General features: G+C 47.3%; 1 protein-coding gene across 1 annotated transcript in view; it reads left to right on the plus strand.

The window, feature by feature from the left end:
* LOC140408472 (short transient receptor potential channel 3-like) overlaps window positions 1-24,682 on the plus strand; it is a 234,142-nt gene that overhangs the window by 122,262 nt on the left and 87,198 nt on the right. The window contains exons 6-7 of the mRNA XM_072495720.1: window positions 5,605-5,821; window positions 5,925-6,158. Coding sequence (XP_072351821.1) covers window positions 5,605-5,821; window positions 5,925-6,158 — 451 coding nt within the window. The remainder of the gene's footprint in view (window positions 1-5,604; window positions 5,822-5,924; window positions 6,159-24,682) is intronic.

Raw genomic sequence — 24,682 nt, forward strand, 5'->3', positions numbered from 1 at the left:
CACGGTCTCCACCATGGCGGAGGCGGAAGAGACTCCCTCCACAGCGTATGCGCGGGGATGCCGTGAGCGGCCGCTGACGCTCCCGCGCATGCGCCGCCCGGAGATGTCATTTCCGCGCCAGCTGGCGGGGCACCAAAAGCTTTTTCCGCCAGCTGGCGGGGCGGAAATTAGTCCGGCGCGGGCCTAGCCCCTTAAGGTTGGGGCTCGGACCCCAAAGATACGGAGGATTCCGCACCTTTGGGGCGGCGCAATGCCCGACTGATTTGCGCCGTTTTGGGCGCCGGTCGGCGGACTTCGCGCCGATACCGGAGAATTTCGCCCCTGAAGTTACAAACTCACCACTATTCTTAAAATTCCCCCTATACCAAAAAGAGCCGACATTCCAAATGGGGAACAGGGATTCTCACTCCCTGACTCCTGTGCAGGCTTTCATCATCATCATAGAATTTACAGTGCAGAAGGAGGCCATTCGGCCCATCCATGCTATTCAGGTCAAACTGTGTTTTCAAGTTATCCCCCAGTAGAACCCATATCTTCACAGAAGAATTTTACCTACTTACCACTTAGAAGCATTGATATCCTGGGTCCTGTGTTGCTAAGTAAGTAAAGTAGGCTTTGTAATAACCACTGTTTCAAGTTAAAACTTTTAAGTTATTTTATTATTATATTTTTTTTCTTTTAAAAGATGCAATCACTGTCTTTACAGAAAAGTAAAAAGATCTTGCTTCTGGATCCTTCAGGTTGGTTGAAGGGACCTTCAGGCCCAACTTGACAATCAATCTTCTTTTTAAAATCTGGTCTTCTTCAGATGTATTCGCTGTTCTGCTCGGTTGCTATGCTCTATCTTTCCCATGTACCGAGCTGTGAGAGCTGGCTCTGCTGGCTGACTCTGAGCTGACTCTGCCTCCTCTTTAAATTCTGGTCTTCCTTAGATGTATTAGCTGTTTTATCTCGGCTGCTTTGCTCTGTCCCTGTCCCATGACCGAGCTATGAGAGCTGACTCTGAGCTGACTCTTGTTCCTTCTCTGCTTCTCTGCTTCTTTGCCCCTTTCTCAGAGTTTATATCTCCCTTCTAGCTGTTATTAAGTTTTTATGACTTTATTGTACAGTAACGGTGGGACTCTGTCGTATCCGTGTGGCCGCTCGGCCCATTCGGGCCGGAGAATCGGCGGGCAGCCGCGCCAAACGCGCTGGCGCAAATGGCAGTGATTCTCCACACCTCGGAGAATTGCGCACCGGCGTCGGGCGCGGTTGCGGCAATTCTCCGGCCCGGTGCGGGGCTCGGAGAATCGGCCCCTTAATTACCTGCAAATGCTCGCATTCAAAGTATCATATTGCATCTTTGACTTTATCTGTATAAATGTTTCTGGAACATACCACTTCATTCACCTAAGGAAGGAGCAGTGCTCCGAAAGCGAGTGATTCGAAACAAACCTGTTGGACTTTAACCTGGTGTTGTAAGACTTCTTACTGTGCTCACCCCAGTCCAACTCCGGCATCGCCACATTATGTTTACAAATAGCTAGTGAAATTGGAAGCACCTTTCTTTCAACTGCAGACTTTTCAAAATATTAAGGAGCAGGGAATTTAAATGGCTCAACAACTTGACAGTTCCGCAGACCTTATCCACTTTTTACACAGATTCGTATCTACTCTTGACAATCCTAAAGGGATACTGGATCCATCTGAAAAGGTGCCTTATCTCCCCAAAGAATCCCCCCCTCAAATGTATAAAGCCCATGAGACGTGTTTCAGAAAAGTGGATGACCAAAACTGCTTCTGAGTGAAGGCAGCTGCACTTTTAAACACATAGATACGCGAGTGCACTGCAGATGGACAAAGTACATCCCTCCTCCATTCCCCACCCTCACCCAGCAAAAGTGATGGGTGCCAAGTTTGGGTGTGGAACTCCCGGACTCAGGGCTCTGGACCCACTTTGGTTCAGGTGTGGAGCCCTTCCAACTTGGTGCAAAGTCAGGCCTCAGTTATTCCATTGACAGAGTAGAGCCAGAGAAAATTCAGGCCCTTTAAAATCAGCAAGTTACTAACAGGATAGCCAGATTTACTACCCATGCTGACATTGAATTGTTATTAGCGTGGCACAAATGAGTTTTACTTTTCCATACCACGTAAAATGCAGGTGCCAAAAATATGTTTATGGGTCTGATCTATTTACAGGCCATGATGTGTCAAAATGACTTTAAATTGAACATAGGAGTTGTTCACTCGTTTTATTAGTACAGGAATGCATTTTCTGCTTTGTTACTCACAATGCAACATAATAATAAATCAAAAATATATTAATTAAGTAACTGAGTTTAAAAGTACCAATATAACAGATACAGATTACTAGAATTGTATCTCATGAGCATAATGATAAAATAAATTACATTATTAATCCATATCTCTCACTGAGGAATCCTGCTGTAGACGATTTAATTGGCATCATTTTGAAAAGTTACTGAAATGTTCCAAGAATTGTTGCATAGTGACTGAAATCTGATCAAAAAGGACATCAAGGACTGTTCCAGAACTTAATTAATTTACCACAGGTGGCTATTTTATCCTGTGAAAAATATTTATGGGAGTAAAATTAGATGTTCTCACTCCCAGAGATTGTAACTCAGTTCAATACTCTTACCCGTGCTCTCCTCCACATTACCAACAAGCTCAGCCTTGGCCTCTTTCACCACCCGATCTTAATCGGATCAGTTGAAACTGAAATAAATGTTTGATCAATAAAGCATCATATATTGGGAAGTGGGATGTGCGTTGAAGTATCAACTGATTTAAAGTGTCCTGAACAGGAGATGGATGATTCACTAATATATCAGTTTGACCTGACATTTCGATATGTCGTTCAACGGAACTTGATCACCAGTCAGGTTCATAGTCAGACTTCAAACGTATTCATAGCTTATTCAATCTGTATTCACAAGTGCATTATTCATTGCTGCATGTTTTTCTCCAAAACATTGTTCTCCCCAAACTACCAACCTGCTACGTTAGGTCTGGTCACAATCATGTAATTCTTTACAAGAACAAAGAACAAAGAAAAGTACAACACAGAAACAGGCCCTTCGGCCCTCCAAGCCTGCGCCGACCATGCTGCCCGTCTAAACTAAAATCTTCTGCACTGCGGGGTCCGAATCCCTCTATTCCCATCCTATTCATGTATTTGTCAAGATGCCCCTTAAACATCACTATCTGCTTCCACCACCTCCTCCAGTAGCGAATTCCAGGCACCCACTACCCTCTGTGTAAAAAAAGGACAACAAAAACATCTAGGTCCCTAATATAACTTTGGTCTAACCCTAAGAATATATATTTTTAAGAAGGCATGTGTTTTGCAAACTATGCTGAATACATTCAGACAATTTATAAACTAGAATAATAATATCCTGGATATTATTTTTCAGATCCAATGTTTAAATTAAACAGATGTTTGGAGCAACTTTACAAAGATACAGGGCAAAATTCTCCGCTGCCCCCCCGCCAGTAGAGGGTTCCTGATGCAGCAGAGAATCGGGCTTCCGGGATAAAAACGGGATCGCCGCCCTTTATGATACTGGAGGCGGGACTGGGGTTCATGCCTGCGCGCCAGTGGGAGGATGCAAATGGATGCAAATGGGTCTTAATGACCAATGTGCATCCACTTAGCGGGCCGGGCACCATATTCTCTGGGCCTGTGTGATTCTCCGGCACGGATTACTATTACCCAGCATGGCCTTGATGTGGTGGACCTCGCGGTGAGCCAAGCGGGTATCATTTTAAGAGAGCTGCCCCCAAAGTCCATCCGAGGGCCACTCCTCCTCCACAATGCCAGACCTGCCCACCCCAGCCCCAGAAGACCCCCCCCCAGAGACCCTCTAATTAAAGAAACCTCTCCAAAGGCCCCTTAAATAGGCACCCTCCCCCCCCCAGAGACACCCTAAATAAAGAGACCCCTCAGACACCTGCTAAATAAGGGGACTCCCCCAGAGGTGCTATAAATAGCAGACCTCCCACAAAGACCCCCTAAATAGGGGACTCCCCACAGATCCCCAGGGATGGCATGGTGGCACAGCGGTTAGTACTGCTGCCTCACAGTGCCAGGGACCCAGGTTCAATTCCGGCCTCAGGTGACTGTGTGGATTTTGCACTTTCTCCCCGTGTCTACGTGGGTTTCCTCCAGGTGCTCCGGTTTCCTCCTACAGTCTAATGATGGCAGGTTAGGCGGATTTGCCATGCTAAATTGTCCCTCAGTGTCCAGGGATGTGTCGGTTATGTTAAAGGGTTATAGGAATAGGGCGGGGAAGCGGGCTTGGTGGAGTACTCTTTTGGAGGATCGGGGCAGACTCGATGGGCCGAATGGCCTCCTTCTGTACTGTAGGTGGGTCCCCCTATTTAGGGGTTCTCTGGGGGTTACCCTATTTAGGGCAATTCTGTAACGGGGGGGGGGGGTGTCAGTTCACCCCCATGCTTGTGGAAGAGGGGGGACCCAAAACATCCGGAGGTGGCCACATTGCTGATGTGCAATGTGGGGCGTTGGTGTTGATGTACGATGCGGGGGAGGTGGGGCCTGGTTTCTAATGCATGGGGATGGGGGGGAGTTGGTTAGACACTGGACCTCGCTATCGGGCTGCCTGCTCAAAATGATGGCCCCATAGTGGGATTCTCTCGGGAATCGCTCATAATCCTTGCCATGCATAAATTTGCATGGCTGAAGATTGGAAATCACTGCCTGGTTTGCACTCAAATCAGTAACAACTCAACTTCTACGGGAGGACATAATATCCTGAATGGAGAATTCCAGCCACAGATTTTACAAATATTGCATTCAAAATCATTATTTAGTTGTCATATTGCTATCAGCTGTTGCTGGAATTCAAAAGGGCGCCGCACCAATTTGGCTCTTTTTATAGCAAGGACAATTAGTGCATCATAAGACAGGCTTTAACAGTTTGTAGAAAGACAGATGGAGTCTAAAATATGCAGTGTTATAAAGACTTTTAACAAGTCGCCTGACTTTTTTAATGGTTTTAAATTATAAGAGAACACATTAATGCATCCTCAATTATAAAATTGGTAAATTTGCTAGTTGGTGTAGGTCTTTGTTGCATAGATCAGAAAAATCCCAGCTTCAATTTCCAGTCTGTTTTGAGTTAGTCAATCTCAGGACAACATTAAGGATGTTAGCACTGGCCACAGTGCCATCTGAGGTAGGGATAGGAAAACAAATTAGCTCAGGTTCCTGTCCTGATCACTAACAATGCAACTCATGCTGGAAAATGATGTGTGTGGATATCCAAAAAAAAGACCAGGATTGGGATTGACTGTAATGCTCAAAGGGCTACCTGGATTTCTGTACTCAGCCCCTCAGCTCATGCTTGGCACAGGGTGCTGGAACCTAAACCCAAGATGGGTCAATGCCATCAAGAGAGTGAAGGGAGAAATTAAATTTGAAAAATTACTCAACTTTCCGGAATGGCATCTGAAATTCAACAGCAAAAAAATGAGATTACACCAGCTGGTTAAAGAGGGAAACAGGTACCCATGAGGTGAAATGACTGATGCTCAGTTTACATCTACAGGATAGATACATATTTTAATTTTTCCTTCTAGCTGGGGAAGATGCTAAGAAGTCCCTTCATGAAGTTTGTGATGCATGCAGCGTCCTTCATCATCTTTCTGTGTTTACTAGTATTTAATGCCTCTGACAGATTTGAAGGCATCAAAACCTTACCCAATGTCACTGTTACGGATTACCCTAAACAAGTCTTCAGAATGAAAACCACAATGTTTACTTGGACAGAAATGTTAATCATGGTGTGGATATTGGGTAAGTAGCTTCCTTTCTGGCTTGTGTACACTGTAACATTTTTCATGTTTTCTTTAAAGAACTATGGACAAATTAAATGTTTTTTAAAAATTTCTTGTTATAGGTATGATGTGGACTGAGTGTAAGGAAATCTGGACAGAAGGGCCACGGGAATACATTTTCCAAATGTGGAATCTTTTAGATTTTGGAATGCTATCAATTTTTATCGCTGCATTTACAGCAAGATTTCTGGCATTTCTGGAAGCTTCTAAAGCACAGCAGTATGTAAACGAACATGTTGAGGAGAGTGACCTTTCCCTTGTAACACTTCCACCAGAAGTTGAATACTATACGTACGGTAAGGTGACATTGTACAAGTGACTTTCATTAAAGTGTAACCTGTTGTTTGGCTTGTGTAGTTCCAGTAAGGTAAGCCAGTAAGCAAAATCTCTGGATTAACAATGTCAGTTTTATAAGGTTGATATTTGAGTGTTAACTTGGTGGTGTTATTGAAACTAGAAATTTCCTTGGTACCTTTCCTGCTCAACCAGTGCAACATTGGCAACAGATGGAAGGAAATCCTGATCATATTTGGCCAAATTTTACTGCAGAAGTGAATGTAAGGGCACCTGATATTAGTTCAAAAATGCTGGAAGTGTGAGACGATAAACAATGCCATGAGGGAAGCCAAGCACCTGGGACCTGAGTGAACAGGACGAGTAACTGTGTACCTCATTGACCAATCAAATTAAAGGATTGTGAAATTAACAGCAAGAGGATGAAGAAGGAGATATACAGGGCGGGATTCAGCGGTCAACCGGCCGCGTGCTTTTCGGCGGTGTAGGTGGCTCGCCAGAGGGGTTTTCTGGTCCCGCCATTGTCAAGGGGTTTCCCATTGACTGCACCCCTCTTTGCCAGAAAACCCGTGCACCGTCGGTGGGACCACAATATCCCTCCAACGTGAACAGCCAGCATTCTGTCCATAATAGAGAGTGAATTCAATGACAAATAAGATATAGAAAGACAAATGAAAAAAGGTAAAGAAAGATTGAATTAAGAGCAAAGAGGAAAAAAGAGACAGAAGAGAAGAATAAAACAGAAGTTTTATTTCAAAATCATTTTTAAAAACTCCAACAATTAAAACCGGAGTGTATGAGACTCCAAATTTGTACTAGATAATATTCAGTGTCTGAAACATTGATTGGCACTAATTAATAGTTATTACATTATTAAAAAGGTTAGTCTGGAATAGACCAGGCAAACCTTTCTTCACACCCTATTTTACATTCGCACAGGGCAGGGGAATCCCACCTGATCTACAGGCATAAAATCCAGCCCAACATCTCTGACAGTGCAGCAGCCCCTTAGTACTGCACTGGAGTGCCAGCCTAGATTCTTCCTGCTCAAGTTCAAGGGTGAGGCTTTAACCTATAACCTGACTCGTACAACAACTTCATGCTCTTCAGTACATTTCAATGGGGCATGTTTAGCACAGTGGGCTAAATAGCTGGCTTGTAATGCAGAGCAAGGCAGCAGCGCGGGTTCAATTCCGTGCCTCCTTGAACAGGCGCCGGAATGTGGTGACTAGGGGCTTTTCACAGTAACTTCATTGAAGCCGACTTGTGACAATAAGCGATTATTATTATTGTTAAGGAGATAGCAGGAGTCCACTTACATGAAACTGACAGCAGAGCAGTGCAATATTTTGACATTTGAGATTGACCATCCATCTGCCCCTTCCCTGGAATTGCTGCACCATTTACACATCAATAATGGCGAACGTGAATAGCCTTGCTGATACTTTGGCAGGTGATTCTGGTGCAGGGTTTCTGCTGCATTGTCACTCAAGTTACAACAATGGAAAGAGAAGCTCCAAGGATATTTACCCCAAGATTGGTTTAAATAAGTGAGAACCATCATGCAGGTCCTTTAACTTACTTCTATAGTCAGCAACATCATGCAGATATTTTGACATGATCGTTGACATTTCATGAATATCACTGACACCCAGAAAGATCACTGGGTGAAATAATATTCTGTACTAGCAGAACCAAAATATTAGCATTGAGATGCAGGGTTGACGAAAAGAATCTGCTTTGATTATTTCCACAAGCTATCTATCGCCTGCTCACACTTCAAATTGTGATAATTTTGCACAAATGAAAATAGTTTAACATCTATTTCAATCCTGCAAAATGAAGATAATGTGTAAATTAAAACGATGCGGAGTACATATGCATATTTTTATGGTTTCTATACGAAACAAAATCAACCAGGTGAGTACATCAGTGTGTGCTGCACTTGTTTATTCCCACGTCCAATTCTGGGGGTCTGGGCACAAACTAGGATCCAGTTTACTAAACCAAATGATCAGAACTGCTGCAATTACATATTTATTAACTCTAACACTCAGAGCAATTTAAGGCCCCTTCAGTCCAAAAATTTGCAAAACCAAACCAAACTTTGCATAGAATCATAAAATTCCATGCAGTGCAGAAGGAGGCAATTTGGCCCACTGAGTCTGCACTGACCCTCTGAAAGAGCACCCTACCTAGACCCAATCCCCCACCCTACCTCTGTCGCCCCACCTAACCTGCGCACACTTAGGGGCAATTTAGCATGGCCATCCACCTAACCTGCACATCTTTGGACTGTGGGATGAAGCCAGGGTACCTGGAAGAAACCCAGGCAGACGCAGGGAAAATATGCAAACTCCACAAAGATCTCTGGTGCTGGGAGGCAATGCCACCCTCTGTGAAATATGTCAAGTCAGAGGGGTCAATAACCATAGGGAAGCCTGTTCTGAGTTGTGAACCTTTTGACAGGTAAGTTTAAAAGGTGTTGCCAACTTCGCATGTCATAATTTGATGCGTTTGGAAATTTAACAATACTTTTAATACTGTTATTGACAGGGATTTGTTCTTAAAAGGGAAGGAAAGTGTTCAGATACATTAGCGTACTTTCGCCAGGAAATAAAGTGCTCTTCTGCATTCAGTGATATTGATATTCTGATGTTAGTGTGTCAATTGGACTCTGTACTTTGATCTTTACATTGATTGACAGCCTAGCTATCTGCGGAGCCTTTGAAATAGCAGATTAGCAGGATGACGGCTTTGATTGTTTAGCCTTTGAAGAAATGGGACAGATGGTCATCTGATCCACTTCTTCAAGGTTTCAATGCATTCAGCTCTGGAAGCTTTGTTGATGTAATGTTGTAAAATGGAAACTAATTATGAATGCTTGGGTTAATTCCAAACCTCACCAGTGGACACAGCTCAGCAGGAGTTGTTGATCTAGCTGTCAAGGAGACTCTGAACTTTCCTTAGATTAATAGTTTTATCAGTTCCTAAAAGGATTAAGGTTTATGAAGAAAATGATTGTTTGTTTATTTTTACAGTTGCATGAGAATCTCAAAGACATCCCAATGCTATTATCAGGCTCATGAGTTCTGACCACATGGATATTGGGTGAGTGGTCATGGAGATTATGGTAGGGGCATGGGGGTATGGAGGGGAATGGATGATGGGGGGGTGAGGACTAAGGGGCGGGATTCTCCGACCCCCCGACGGGTCGGAGAATCGCCGTGGGCTGGCATGAATCCCGCCCATTGCCGAATTCGCCGGCACCGGAGATTCGGCAGAGGCGGGAATCGCGCCCCGCCGATTGCCGAGCCCCCCCCCCCCAGCGATTCTCCGGCCCGGATGGGCCGAAGTCCCGCTGCTGGAATGCCTGTCCCGCCGGCGTGGATTAAACCACCTCTCTTACCGGCGGGACAAGGCGGCGCGGGCGGGCTCCGGGGTCCTGGAGGGGGCACGGGGCGATCTGGCCCCGGGGGGTGCCCCCACGGTGGCCTGGCCCGCGATCGGGGCCCACCGATCCGCGGACGGGCTTGTGCCGTGGGGGCACTCTTTTCCTTCCGCCTTCGCCACGGTCTCCACCATGGCGGAGGCGGAAGAGACCCCCTCCACTGCGCATGCGCGGGATGCCGTGAGCGGCCGCTGACGCTCCCGCGCATGCGCCGCCCGGCAATTTCATTTCCGCGCCAGCTGGCGGGGCACCAAAGGCTTTTCCCGCCAGCTGGTGGGGCGTAAATCAGTCCGGCGCGGGCCTAGCCCCTCAAGGTTAGGGCTCGGCCGCTCAAGATGCGGAGGATTACGCATTTTTGTGGCGGCGCGATGCCGGACTGATTTGCGCTGTTTTTGGCGCCAGTCGGCGGACATCGCGCCGATTACGGAGAATTTCATCCAAGGTGTTTAACACATACAGCGCTGACAGAATGACCCAGCAAATCAGTTGGGTTTTCTAACTTGCCTGCGTTGGCAGCCACCTGTCTGAGTCCCTGTCTTGGGCCTGCTTCAGGAAGAGGTGTCCCTGACTCCAGTCTATCCCCAACACCCACCATGAAGACAGCATGTGTGAGAACTGCTGGGCAGGGACTGGGATGGTGACATTGGGAAATGTTCTGACTCACGATTCCTACCTCGAAGGGAAAAATACAGACCTCGGAAGTAGATTTGTGTGGCATTGACAATATTTTTGAGGGAACCAATGGACATTGACACATAGAAAATAGAAGCAGGTGTAGACCATTTGGCCCTTCATGCCTGCTCCGCCATTCATTACGATCATGGCTGATAATCCAACTCAGTAACTTGTTCCCACTTTCCCCCCCATCTCCTTTGATGCCTTTAGCCCCAAGAGCTATATCTAACTCCTTCTTGAAAACATACAATGTTTTGGTCTCAACTACTTTCTGTGGTTGCGAATTCCACAGGCTCACCATTTTTTGGGTGAAGAAACTACTCCTCATCTCAGTTTACCCCTTATCCTTAGACTGTGATCCCTGGCATCCTACCGCTGCCAGAAATGTTTTTAGGGCAGCACGGTAGCACAAGTGGCTAGCACTGTGGCTTCACAGCGCCAGGGTCCCAGGTTCAATTCCCCGCTGGGTCACTGTCTGGAGGAGTCTGCACGTTCTCTCTGTGTCTGCGTGGGTTTCCTCCGGGTGCTCCGGTTTCCTCCCACAGTCCAAAGATGTGCAGGTTAGGTGGATTGGCCATGATAAATTGCCCTTAGTGTCCAAAAAAGAAAGGTTAGGAGGGGTTATTGGGTTACGGGGATAGAGTGGAAGTGAGGGCTTAAGTGGGTCGGTGCAGACTCGATGGGCCGAATAGCCTCCTTCTGCACTATATGTTCTATGTTCTATGGTTCTGGATTTGACCGTCATCGGGAACATCCTTCCGACATCTACCCTATCTAGTTCTGTTCGAAATTTATAGATTTCTATGGGATCTCCCCTCATTCTTCTAAATTCCTGCAAATATAATCTGAACTGACTCAATCTCTTCTCATATGTCAGTCCTGCCATCTCAGGAATCAGTCTGGTAAGCCTTCACTGCACTCCCTCTATAGTTAGAACATCCTTCCTCAGATAAGGAGATCAAAACTGCAAACAATATTCCAGTTGTGGTCTCAGGTGTAATTATTTGTGTCCTCTCTTGTGAAGAAATGAAATGAAATGAAATGAAATGAAAATCGCTTATTGTCACAAGTAGGCTTCAAATGAAGTTACTGTGAAAAGCCCCTAGTCGCCACATTCCGGCGCCTGTTCGGGGAGGCTGGTCCGGGAATTGAACCGTGCTGCTGGCCTGCTTGGTCTGCTTTAAAGCCAGCGATTTAGCCCAGTGTGCTAAACCAGCCCAAAGTATGTATTTAGTTGGTCAGCCATATACTTGTTCCCATTATAAGTTCTCCTGTTTCTGACTGTAAGGGACCTACATTTGTCTTCACCAATCTTTTTCTCTTCACATATCTACAGAAGTTTTTACAGTCAGTTTTTATGTTCCTCGCAAGCTTACTCTCATACTCTCTTTAATCAATCCCTTGGTCCTCCTTTGCTCTCTTAACCTCCTGGCTCTCAGACGTACTCTTTCTCTCACTCTTTTATCCTCACGTCTCCGGACTGTGTGGACTACTGATGTACTAAGTGGGATAGATTCAGGTCAGATGTAACAGCTCAAAGGTGGACATCCATGACACACTGTGGGCCATCAGGAGCAACAGCAGCAGTATTGTATTCAACTACAATCTGCAACCTCATGGCCTGGCATACCGCTTACTCTGCCATTAACAGCAAGCCAAGAGACCAATACTGTTTCAATGATGAGTACAGGAGAGCATGCCAGGAGCAATGGCAGGCAAAACTATAAATTAAGTAACACTGGAAGCACTTCATATTTGATGGCCAGGTTCTTACCTGCAACGGAGAGGGAGCAATGCTCCCACAAGCCCTGTTTCTACTCCACGTACCTACACACGTACACACGTTTCCCAGTTTTGGCGCATACCCCAACCCCCCCAAACCATATCCCCAGCACCTTCAGCTAGTCTGACCTGATGGTGAAGGGGAAAAAGGATTAATCAGCCCAGTTCCCAAAGAACATGGCCTCACTCTTGCCAGGATTAACCTTGGTTCCAGAGGCCAGCTTGAACTGGTCACAAATGCTCAGCAGTTTGTGTACCAACAGCGGATCCAAGCAGAAGGCAGCAACATTGTTCTTATTCAGGCAGACTTTGACCTGAGTGCCTTTACTGCCAGTGATGATCACTCCTTTTATACTCAGATCCTTCCAGATGGACTCGGCAAAAGAATAGGACAGGGTGAGAGAGCACAGCCCTGCCTCACTCCATATTTAATCAGAAAGCTTTCTGATTCCCACCTATTGATTGAAACTGAGCTATTGATGTTTGTGTGGAGCAGTTGGATCCAATTGCAGATTCCCTCCCCAGGCCCCAATTTTAGAGAGTATTCATCATGTAGGTGTACAATATTCTGTAAAAAGTCTTCTCCTGATCCAGACTTATGAGACAGGTGTTCACCTTCCTGTCCTGCACATAGGCAATCGCATCCTTGAGTAGCACAAGGCTATTAGAAATCTTCCTGCCAGGTACAGTGTACGCCTGGTCAGGGTGGATCATGGCCTCCAGAATAGCCTTGACCTGATTGGCAATGATCTTGCCCAGAGTTTTATAGTCCACATTCCACAGTGAAATGGATGGCCAATTTCTAGTTTCCTCCCTTTCCCCCATCTGCTTGTACAAAGAACAAAGAAATGTACAGCACAGGAACAGGCCCTTCGGCCCTCCAAGCCCGTGCCGACCATGCTGCCCGACTAAACTACAATCTTCTACACTTCCTGGGTCCGTATCTCTCTATTCCCATCCTATTCATGTATTTGTCAAGATGCCCCTTAAATGTCACTATCGTACCTGCTTCCACCACCTCCTCCGGTAGCGAGTTCCAGGCACTCACTACCCTCTGCGTAAAAAACTTGCCTCGTACATCTACTCTAAACCTTGCCCCTCTCGCCTTAAACCTATGCCCCCTAGTAATTGACCCCTCTACCCTGGGGAAAAGCCTCTGACTATCCACTCTGTCTATGCCCCTCATAATTTTGTAGACCTCTATCAGGTCTCCCCTCAACCTCCTTCGTTCCAGTGAGAACAAACCGAGTTTATTCAACCGCTCCTCATAGCTAATGCCCTCCATACCAGGCAACATTCTGGTAAATCTCTTCTGCACCCTCTCTAAAGCCTCTACATCCTTCTGGTAGTGTGGCGACCAGAATTGAACACTATACTCCAAGTGTGGCCTAACTAAGGTTCTATACAGCTGCAACATAGAACATAGAACAATACAGCGCAGTACAGGCCCTTCGGCCCACGATGTTGCACCGAAACAAAAGCCATCTAACCTACACTATGCCATTATCATCCATATGTTTATCCAATAAACTTTTAAATGCCCTCAATGTTGGCGAGTTCACTACTGTAGCAGGTAGGGCATTCCACGGCCTCACTACTCTTTGCGTAAAGAACCTACCTCTGACCTCTGTCCTATATCTATTACCCCTCAGTTTAGAGTTATGTCCCCTCGTGCCAGCCATTTCCATCCGCGGGAGAAGGCTCTCACTGTCCACCCTATCCAACCCCCTGATCATTTTGTATGCCTCTATTAAGTCTCCTCTTAACCTTCTTCTCTTCAACGAAAACAACCTCAAGTCCATCAGCCTTTCCTCATAAGATTTTCCCTCCATACCAGGCAACAACCTGGTAAATCTCCTCTGCACCCGCTCCAAAGCCTCCACGTCCTTCCTATAATGCGGTGACCAGAACTGTACGCAATACTCCAAATGCGGCCGTACCAGAGTTCTGTACAGCTGCAACATGACCTCCCGACTCCGGAACTCAATCCCTCTACCAATAAAGGCCAACATTCCATAGGCCTTCTTCACAACCCTATCAACCTGGGTGGCAACTTTCAGGGATCTATGTACATGGACACCTAGATCCCTCTGCTCATCCACACTTTCAAGAACTTTACCATTAGCCAAATATTCCGCATTCCTGTTATTCCTTCCAAAGTGAATCACCTCACACTTCTCTACATTAAACTCCATTTGCCACCTCTCAGCCCAGCTCTGCAGCTTATCTATATCCCTCTGTAACCTGCTACATCCTTCCACACTATCGACAACACCACCGACTTTAGTATCGTCTGCAAATTTACTCACCCACCCTTCTGCGCCTTCCTCTAGGTCATTGATAAAAATGACAAACAGCAACGGCCCCAGAACAGATCCTTGTGGTACTCCACTTGTGACTGTACTCCATTCTGAACATTTCCCATCAACCACCACCCTCTGTCTTCTTTCAGCTAGCCAATTTCTGATCCACATCTCTAAATCACCCTCAATCCCCAGCCTCCGTATTTTCTGCAATAGCCTACCGTGGGGAACCTTATCAAACGCTTTGCTGAAATCCATATACACCACATCAACTGCTCTACCCTCATCTACCTGTTCAGTCACCTTCTCAAAGAACTCAATAAGGTTTATGAGGCATGACCTACCCTTCACAAAGCCATGCTGACTATCCCTGATCATATTATTCCTATCTAGATGACTATAAATCTTGTCTCTTATAATCCCCTCCAAGACTTTAACCACTACAGACGTGAGGCTCACCGGTCTATAGTTGCCGGGGTTGTCTCTGCTCCCCTTTTTGAACAAAGGGACCACATTTGCTGTCTTCCAGTCCTCTGGCACTATTCCTGTAGCCAATGATGACATAAAAATCAAAGCCAAAGGTCCAGCAATCTCTTCCCTGGCCTCCCAGAGAATCCTAGGATAAATCCCATCAGGTCCCGGGGACTTATCTATTTTCAGCCTGTCCAGAATTGCCAACACCTCTTCCCTACGTACCTCAATGCCATCTATTCTATTAGCCTGGGGCTCAGCATTCTCCTCCACAACATTATCTTTTTCCTGAGTGAATACTGACAAAAAATATTCATTTAGTATCTCGCCTATCTCTTCAGACTCCACACACAATTTCCCATCCCTGTCCTTGACTGGTCCTACTCTTTCCCTAGTCATTCGCTTATTCCTGACATACCTATAGAAAGCTTTTGGGTTTTCCTTGATCCTTCCTGCCAAATACTTCTCATGTCCCCTCCTTGCTCGTCTTAGCTCTCTCTTTAGATCCTTCCTCGCTACCTTGTAACTATCCATCGCCCCAACTGAAACTTCACACCTCATCTTCACATAGGCCTCCTTCTTCCTCTTAACAAGAGATTCCACTTCCTTGGTAAACCACGGTTCCCTCGCTCGACGCCTTCCTCCCTGCCTGACCGGTACATACTTATCAAGAACACGCAGTAGCTGATCCTTGAACAAGCCCCACTTATCCAGTGTGCCCAACACTTGCAGCCTACTTCTCCACCTTATCCCCCCCAAGTCACGTCTAATGGCATCATAATTGCCCTTCCCCCAGCTATTACTCTTGCCCTGCGGTGTATACTTATCCCTTTCCATCATTAACTTAAACGTCACCGAATTGTGGTCACTGTCCCCAAAGTGCTCTCCTACCTCCAAATCCAACACCTGGCCTGGTTCATTACCCAAAACCAAATCCAACGTGGCCTCGCCTCTTGTTGGCCTGTCAACATATTGTTTCAGGAAACCCTCCTGCACACACTGTACAAAAAACGACCCATCTATTGTACTCGAACTATATCTTTTCCAGTCAATATTTGGAAAGTTAAAGTCTCTCATAATAACCACCCTGTTACTTTCGCTCTTATCCAGAATCATCTTCGCCATCCTTTCCTCTACATCCCTAGAACTATTAGGAGGCCTATAAAAAACTCCCAACAGGGTGACCTCTCCTTTCCTGTTTCTAACTTCAGCCCATACTACCTCGGAAGAAGAGTCCCCATCTAGCATCCTCTCCGCCACCGTAATACTGCTCTTGACTAGCAGCGCCACACCTCCCCCTCTTTTGCCTCCTTCTCTGAGCTTACTAAAACACCTAAACCCCGGAACCTGCAACATCCATTCCTGTCCCTGCTCTATCCATGCCTCCGAAATGGCCACAACATCGAAGTCCCAGGTACCAACCCATGCTGCCAGTTCCCCTACCTTGTTTCGTATACTCCTGGCATTGAAGTAGACACACTTCAAACCACCTACCTGAACACTGGCCCCCTCCTGCGACGTCAAATCTGTGCTCCTGACCTCTATACTCTCATTCTCCCTTACCCTAAAACTACAATCCAGGTTCCCATGCCCCTGCTGCATTAGTTTAAACCCCCCCCAAAGAGCACTAACAAATTTCCACCCAGGATATTTGTGCCCCTCAGGTTCAGATGTAGACCATCCTGTCTGTAGAGGTCCCACCTTCCCCAGAAAGAGCCCCAGTTATCCAGAAATCTGAATCCCTCCCGCCTGCACCATCCCTGTAGCCACGTGTTTAAATGCTCTCTCTCCCTATTCCTCATCTCACTATCACGTGGCACGGGCAACAACCCAGAGATAACAACTCTGTTTGTTCTAGTTCTGAGCTTCCATCCTAGCTCCCTGAAAGCCTGCCTGACATCCTTGTCCCCTTTCCTACCTATGTCGTTAGTGCCAATGTGGACCACGACTTGGGGCTGCTCCCCCTCTCCCCTAAGGACCCGGAAAACACGATCCGAGACATCACGTACCCTTGCACCTGGGAGGCAACATACCAAACATGAGTCTCTCACGCTCCCACAAAATCTCCTATCTGTGCCCCTGACTATAGAGTCCCCAATTACTTCTCCCCCCTTCCCTTCTGAGCAACAGGGACAGACTCCATGCCAGAGGCCCGTACCCCATGGCTTACCCCTGGTAAGTCCCCCCCCCCACAAGTATCCAAAGCGGTATACTTGTTTCTCAGGGGAACGACCGCAGGGGATCCCTGCACTGACTGCTTTTTCCCAGTCCCTCTTACAGTTACCCACCTATCTCCAATCTTTGGTGTAACTAATTCCCTGAAGCTGCTATCTATGATCCCTTCTGCCTCCCGAATGATCCAAAGTTCTTCCAACTCCAGCTCCAGTTCCCTAACTCGGTCTTGGAGGAGCTGGAGATGGCAGCACTTCCTGCAGGTAAAATCAGCAGGGACACTAACTGCATCCCTCACCTCAAACATCCTGCAGGAGGAACATTGCACTCCCTTCCCTGCCATTCCTCTAACTTTCTACCAAGATCTGGCTAACAACTAAATTACATTTTTTATAAAAAATAATAATAATATAATAAAATATGGTACTTACCTCAGACCAATGGGTTTTATTATTAGGTTAGAGGAGGAGGGCGGGTGGGAGACACGACACGTGTAGTGTCTCGGGTTTCCTCTCCACCAGAATTTATTGGTGAGGGTCTTCCCAGACGTCCGCGGGTCGACTTCCTGTTCCCGCCTAAAACACTAATTTAAAAAAAAAAAATTCTCTAACCAGCCAGCTCCACTCCCGCCGAAATCAACTGGCCTGCCCCTGCAAAGACAAGTGCTTTTAAAGGACAGACTTACCTCCCAGCAGCCACTTCCGCACTGCTCCCGCTGAAACTGACTCACCAGCTGTTCTCCCGCCGAAATCGACTGGCCTGCCCCTGCAAAGACAAGTGCTTTTAAAGGACAGACTTACCTCCCAGCAGCCACTTCCGTACTGCTCCCGCTGAAACTGACTCACCAGCTGTTGTCCCGCTGAAATCGACTGGCCTGCCCCTGCAAAGACAAGTGCTTTTAAAGAACAGACTTACCTCCCAGCAGCCACTTCCGCACTGCTCCCGCTGAAACTGACTCACTAGCTGTTCTCCCGCCGAAATCGACTGGCCTGCCCCTGCAAAGACAAGTGCTTTTAAAGGACAGACTTACCTCCCAGCAGCAACTTCCGCACTGCTCCCGCTGAAACTGACTCACTAGCTGTTCTCCCGCCGAAATCGACTGGCCTGCCCCTGCAAAGACAAGTGCTTTTAAAGGACAGACTTACCTCCCAGCAGCAACTTCCGCACTGCTCCCGCTGAAACTGACTCACCAGCTGTTCTCCCGCTGAAATCGACTGGCCTGCCCCTGCAAAGACAAGTGCTTTTAAAGGACAGACTTGCCAATTCTTATACTCAATGCCCCGGCCAATGAAGGCAAGCATGCCGTATGCCTTCTTGACTACCTTCTCCACCTGTGTTGCCCCTTTCAATGACCTGTGGACCTGTACTCCTAGATCTCTTTGACTTTCAATACTCTTGAGGGTTCTACCATTCACTGTATATTCCCTACCTGCATTAGACCTTCCAAAATGCATTACCTCACATTTGTCCGGATTAAACTCCATCTGCCATCTCTCCGCCCAAGTCTCCAAACAATCTAAATCCTGCTGTATCCTCCAACAGTCCTCATCGCTATCCGCAATTCCACCAACCTTTGTGTCGTCTGCAAACTTACTAATCAGACCAGTTACATTTTCCTCCAAATCATTTATATATACTACAAACAGCAAAGGTCCCAGCACTGATCCCTGTGGATCACCACTGGTCACAGCCCTCCAATTAGAAAAGCATCCTTCCATTGCTACTCTCTGCCTTCTATGGCCTAGCCAGTTCTGTATCCACCTTGCCAGCTCACCCCTGATCCCGTGTGACTTCACCTTTTGTACTAGTCTACCATGAGGGACCTTGTCAAAGGCCTTACTGAAGTCCATATAGACAACATCCACTGCCCTACCTGCATCAATCATCTTAGTGACCTCCTCGAAAAACTCTATCAAGTTAGTGAGACACGACCTTCCCTTCACAAAACGGTGCTGCCTCTCACTAATACGTCCATTTGCTTCCAAATGGGAGTAGATCCTGTCTCGAAGAATTCTCTCCAGTAATTTCCCTACTACTGAAGTAAGGCTCACCGGCCTGTAGTTCCCGGGATTATCCTTGCTACCCTTCTTAAACAGAGGAACAACATTGGCTATTCTCCAGTCCTCCGGGACATCCCCTGAAGACAGCGAGGATCCAAAGATTTCTGTCAAGGCCTCAGCAATTTCCTCTCCAGCCTCCTTCAGTATTCTGGGGTAGATCCCATCAGGCCCTGGGGACTTATCTACCTTAATATTTTTTAAGACACCCAACACCTCGTCTTTTTGGATCTCAATGTGACCCAGGCTATCTACACACCCTTCTCCAGACTCAACATCTACCAATCTCTTCTCTTTGGTGAATACTGATGCAAAGTATTCATTTAGTACCTCGCCCATTTCCTCTGGCTCCACACATAGATTCCCTTGCCTATCCTTCAGTGCGCCAACCCTTTCCCTGGCTACCCTCTTGCTTTTTATGTACGTGTAAAAAGCCTTGGGATTTTCCTTAACCCTATTTGCCAATGACTTTTCGTGACACCTTCTAGCCCTCCTGACTCCTTGCTTAAGTTCCTTCCTACTTTCCTTATATTCCACGCAGGCTTCGTCTGTTCCCAGCCTTTTAGCCCTGACAAATGCCTCCTTTTTCTTTTTGACGAGGCCTACAATATCTCTCGTCATCCAAGGTTCCCGAAAACTGCCGTATTTATCCTTCTTCCTCACAGGAACATGCCGGTCCTGAATTCCTTTCAACTGACACTTGAAAGCCTCCCACATGTCAGATGTTGATTTGCCCTCAAACATCCGCCTCCAATCTAGGTTCTTCAGTTCCCGCCTAATATTGTTATAATTAGCCTTCCCCCAATTTAGCACATTCATCCTAGGACCACTCTTATCCTTGTCCACCAGTACTTTAAAACTTACTGAATTGTGGTCACTGTTACCGAAATGCTCCCCTACTGAAACATCTACCACCTGGCCGGGCTCATTCCCCAATACCAGGTCCAGTACCGCCCCTTCCCTAGTTGGACTGTCTACATATTGTTTTAAGAAGCCCTCCTGGATGCTCCTTACAAACTCCGCCCCGTCTAAGCCCCTGGCACTAAGTGAGTCCCAGTCAATATTGGGGAAGTTGAAGTCTCCCATCACCACAACCCTGTTGTTTTTACTCTTTTCCAAAATCTGTCTACCTATCTGCTCCTCTATCTCCCGCTGGCTGTTGGGAGGCCTGTAGTAAACCCCCAACATTGTGACTGCACCCTTCTTATTTCTGATCTCTACCCATATAGCCTCACTGCCCTCTGAGGTGTCCTCCCGCAGTACAGCTGTGATATTCTCCCGAACCAGTAGCGCAACTCCGCCTCCTCTTTTACATCCCCCTCTATCCCGCCTGAAACATCTAAACCCTGGAATGTTTAGCTGCCAATCCTGCCCTTCCCTCAACCAGGTCTCTGTAATGGCAACAACATCATAGTTCCAAGTACTAATCCAAGCTCTAAGTTCATCTGCCTTACCCGTAATACTTCTTGCATTAAAAGATATGCACTTCAGGCCACCAGACCCGCTGTGTTCAGCAACTTCTCCCTGTCTGCTCTGCCTCAGAGCCACACTGTCCCTATTCCCTAGTTCTCCCTCAATGCTCTCACCTTCTGACCTATTGCTCCCGTGCCCACCCCCCTGCCATACTAGTTTAAACCCTCCCGTGTGATGAGAGTGATGCGTTTCTTCATGGATTCTGACATACTGCCGTCCAGAAGCATACTCTCATACACTTCCAGCAGGTCTGGGCCACTCAGTCCCACAGAACCAAATACAACTTAGCTGGTAAACTGTCGCTTCCGGGAGTTTTACATCACAAAGGATTTGATAACTTTGGTCAGCTCATCCAGAGTTAGTGGTTTGTTCAAGCTCTCCAGCTTGCTGAGGTCCCAGACCTCCATGATAGAGGACAGGAAGGACTGGGAGGCTGCCTGTGGGCTCCATGTCATACAATCCACCATAAGAGGTTTTGTTGATCCTCAAAATATCAGACAGCGATTACTTTACCAATGCACCTTCTTCCTTTACACTGCTGATCACAGAGCTCGCTGTACCTTTTGGAAGAAGAAATGTGAGCACATCACATCCTGCACTATGGAGCAGATTCTGGATCGAACGATGACCTTGGGGGCCTCCGAGGCATGGAGTGAGGTTTGCTGACTCTTTACCTCCTGGAGACCCTCCTTGACATCAACGCCAAGAGTTGATGTCAGAGGAGCCAGAGTAGTTTTTGCAAGTTTGTCTGGAGTTGGGGGGAAGGGGGTGGGATTCTCCTGTCGCCGCCACCGAAATCGCATTCGGCGATCAGCCGGTGAATCCCCATTTGCGCCGAAATCGGGGGCGGCGCATTTTTGCAATGCTCCGCCCCCTCAACAAGCCTCAGGTGATCACCTGAATCCCTGCCCCGCTGCTCCGCTCCCGATGGGCCGAGTTCCCGACAGCGTGGAGCACTTATCCTTTTTATTTTTGTGGACCCTGCGAGGCGGCTGCGGACTGAGTCCAGCGCCGCCACAGTGGGGGAGGAGGGCCGTTCAGATAGCAGGGGGGTCTTCGGCGGGGGCTGAGGAGGACTGGTGGGTGATCCGGGGGTGGGGAGGCTATGTACGGGGGGGGGGGGGGGGGGGGGGACAGTGTTTGCCAGCCGGCGCCATGTTGCACGGTGCGACCTCTGCAGGTCGCCGCTGTCCGCATACGCGGCCACAGACCCGGCAATTCTCCAACCTTACCTGCAGATAAAGCCGGGGGGCTTTATGCTGCGCGGCTGCAAGCCCCCCACCAGACGAGGGTTGGGGCAACTTTTGCGCTGTTTTTTCTAGCGTAAAACGCTACTGTTTCCACGCCGGCATCAGCACTTAGTCTGCAAATCGGAGAATCCAGCCCGGGACATTTCCTCCTGTCTCTCTCTTTCTCTCTCATGCCTCCTGAACACCTTTGAGGGTTCACCTTGACTGCTTCCCACCAGTGCGTAGGGACTCAAAGTGGGGTTTCACAGTGCTCCAACCTTTTAGAACCGCCTTTGAGTTCCTCAATGTTCTCTGGGGTCAACAGTTTCATGTTCAGCTCCCATGTCGCCCTGCCAACCCTCTGGTCTTCCTGTAAGTGACAGTCAGCCAGTAGGAGGCAGTGGTCAGAGAATAACACTGGCTTGCCAGTGGTGGATCTGACCGTGAACGCAAAGGACAGGAAGTCAAACTTGGAGCGGACGGATCCGTCTGGCCGCGACCATCAAAGCTGCGCTCCATCTGCAGCATTGTTGAAGCCATCGTGCAGCTTGGTATCTTGTACAGTTGCCATCAGGCATCTAGGCGTAGCGTCTAGTTTGCTAACGTCTCTGCCAGATCACCCAGCCATATCGATGATGTAACTGAAGTCATCACCCAGAATGACTGGCCTGGATGTGGCCAACAGCAGTGGGAGCTGCTGAAGGACAGCCAGCTGCTTGCTCTTTAGAGCCGGGAGGTCATGTTAATCAGTCTCAGGGGAATGCTTTTGTACATTATGTCTGCCACGAGGAGGCAACCACCCACCACCTCCTTAACCCCGGTGTTGGTAACGTTGACTCCTTCTTACCTACTGCTGACCTAATTCCGCTTGATGGGAAAGTTATGGTGTTTTTTTTCTCATACCTCAACTATAAAGCAGCCAGTGACTCACTGACAGAAGTAAACTCCACTTTACATATATTTATATTGCAGGGCCTCCCAATGCTCCTGTATCCATTTTTCCAATTACCTGCTTGTCAGTTTCAGGTCAACCAACTGAAATGAATCAACCAATTTCAATCTAATCTGTCTGATTTACAATTAGGACACACCAGTAAGCTTCTAGAATAAGTTCCATCCGTCTTTTAAATAAATAAAAATCTCAAGTAAATAAAATAAGTTCAGCACGTATCCGGTATATATTCTGAGAGTCGCGAATGTGGAAATAACAAGCGAATTGTGGCAGTGAGTTGCAAGGAGGAGAAAAATATTGCAACACAGAATGTTAATGGTGCAATATTCTGTTCGCAATTCACTTTGTGTTCGAAACAGGTTTTGAAATAGTTGCTTTAATAAGGTAGAGTAAATAACCTTTGATAAACACCATCAGTAATTCATCCTCAGATTAGGAAGTACAAGTATATTTTGCAGCCACAGGAACATAATCACAAATGCTGGGTTTGAAAAAAGTCAATGATCTATTTTGAATTATGTAATGATTTCAGGTTGTAATAACCAGCACGGGACGCACTGGGAGGGCTCGATTGTTTTCCCCGTGTGGCTCGAGGAGTATGAGCTCCCCCCCGCTAACTACGGGGCTGATAACATGTTGTATATAATATCGGCTAGATAGGAACCGACCGACAGAGAGAGAGGACCTGGTGAGGTTCAACCGGGTAAATAGTATGTGTCATAAGTAAATGTTTTCTTTGTTTTACTCATTTGACTCCCTTTGCCTTTATTAAAATGGCGATGAAAAATATTGGAATGCAGACATCTTTATCAATGTGACAGGCAAACAGGGCAGCACGGTGGCGCAGTGGTTCGCCCTGCTGCTGACGGCTCTGAGGACCCGGGTTAAATCCCAGTCCCGGATCACTGTCCTTGTGGATTTTGCACATTCTCTCCATGTCTGCATGGGTTTCACCCCTGCAACTTAAAGATATGCCGTTTAGATGGATTGGCCATGCTAAATTGCCCCTTAATTGGAAAAAAAATTGGGTATGCTAAATTTTTTTTGAATGAAAAATGAAAATAATTGGTGAAAATGCAAGCAAAGTATGAATCAGATCTGTCTTCCATCTCTGAAAACAATTCTTTAAAAGGTGACAACTCCCAACACGCAGCCTCACTCTAGAGGAATACGGGTTGCCAACTCTAATTAACTGTATTCCTGGGGGTTTCATCACATGACTTGCCCCAATGCACCAGACATTAATCGGCCAACTTATCTATCCTTGTGATGCACTGCCTTCCGACACCAATTGGAATTCCAATTGACTCGGGGCACAATCTACCCGCCGTGTCCCCATTCAGGCGAACGCGGAAGCGGTGCAGACGGTAGATGCTGGGAGATCCCGCTTCTGGATCTACCAGGCTCGCCGCACCTCATGAGATCTAACAGGATCTTGCAAGTCGTCGCGATCTGAATCCCACCCATTGTGGGCAGGGTCAATATTTGGCAAATCTGCACATTAATGTGAGACAGCTAGTCTCACTCTCAGATACGCTCGCCGATTTACTGAGACCATGGGATCTAAACCCTTTACCTCGGAGACCTTAGGCCTCACCGTTCAGTACTGGCCCCCACAAACGGGGACCAGATAGGACTGCACTTGGGGTGGGGGGGGAATCTTCCAGGGGATCGGAGGGCACTGGTTGGTTGACTGCTGGGCAGGGTGGCACCCTAGAACTGCTGGTGCCACCAGGCACCTTGGCATTGCCAGTCTTGTACCCTGGCACTACCAGCCGGGTACTGCCAAGGTGCCAAGCTGGCATTGTGCCCATGCTGGGGATCGGGCCCGGGGATGCCCTGCCTATGTGAGGTGGGGTGCGGGGGGACTCAAGGACTCACTTATAGGTGAGTTGTGGCTTTGGGGGATCCGGGGGTTGTGTCGGGGGATTGAGAGTTGCGGCAAGCAGAGCTTCTCAGTG

The sequence above is a fragment of the Scyliorhinus torazame genome, chromosome 3 (genome assembly GCF_047496885.1).
Source record: "Scyliorhinus torazame isolate Kashiwa2021f chromosome 3, sScyTor2.1, whole genome shotgun sequence".
NCBI lineage: Eukaryota > Metazoa > Chordata > Chondrichthyes > Carcharhiniformes > Scyliorhinidae > Scyliorhinus > Scyliorhinus torazame.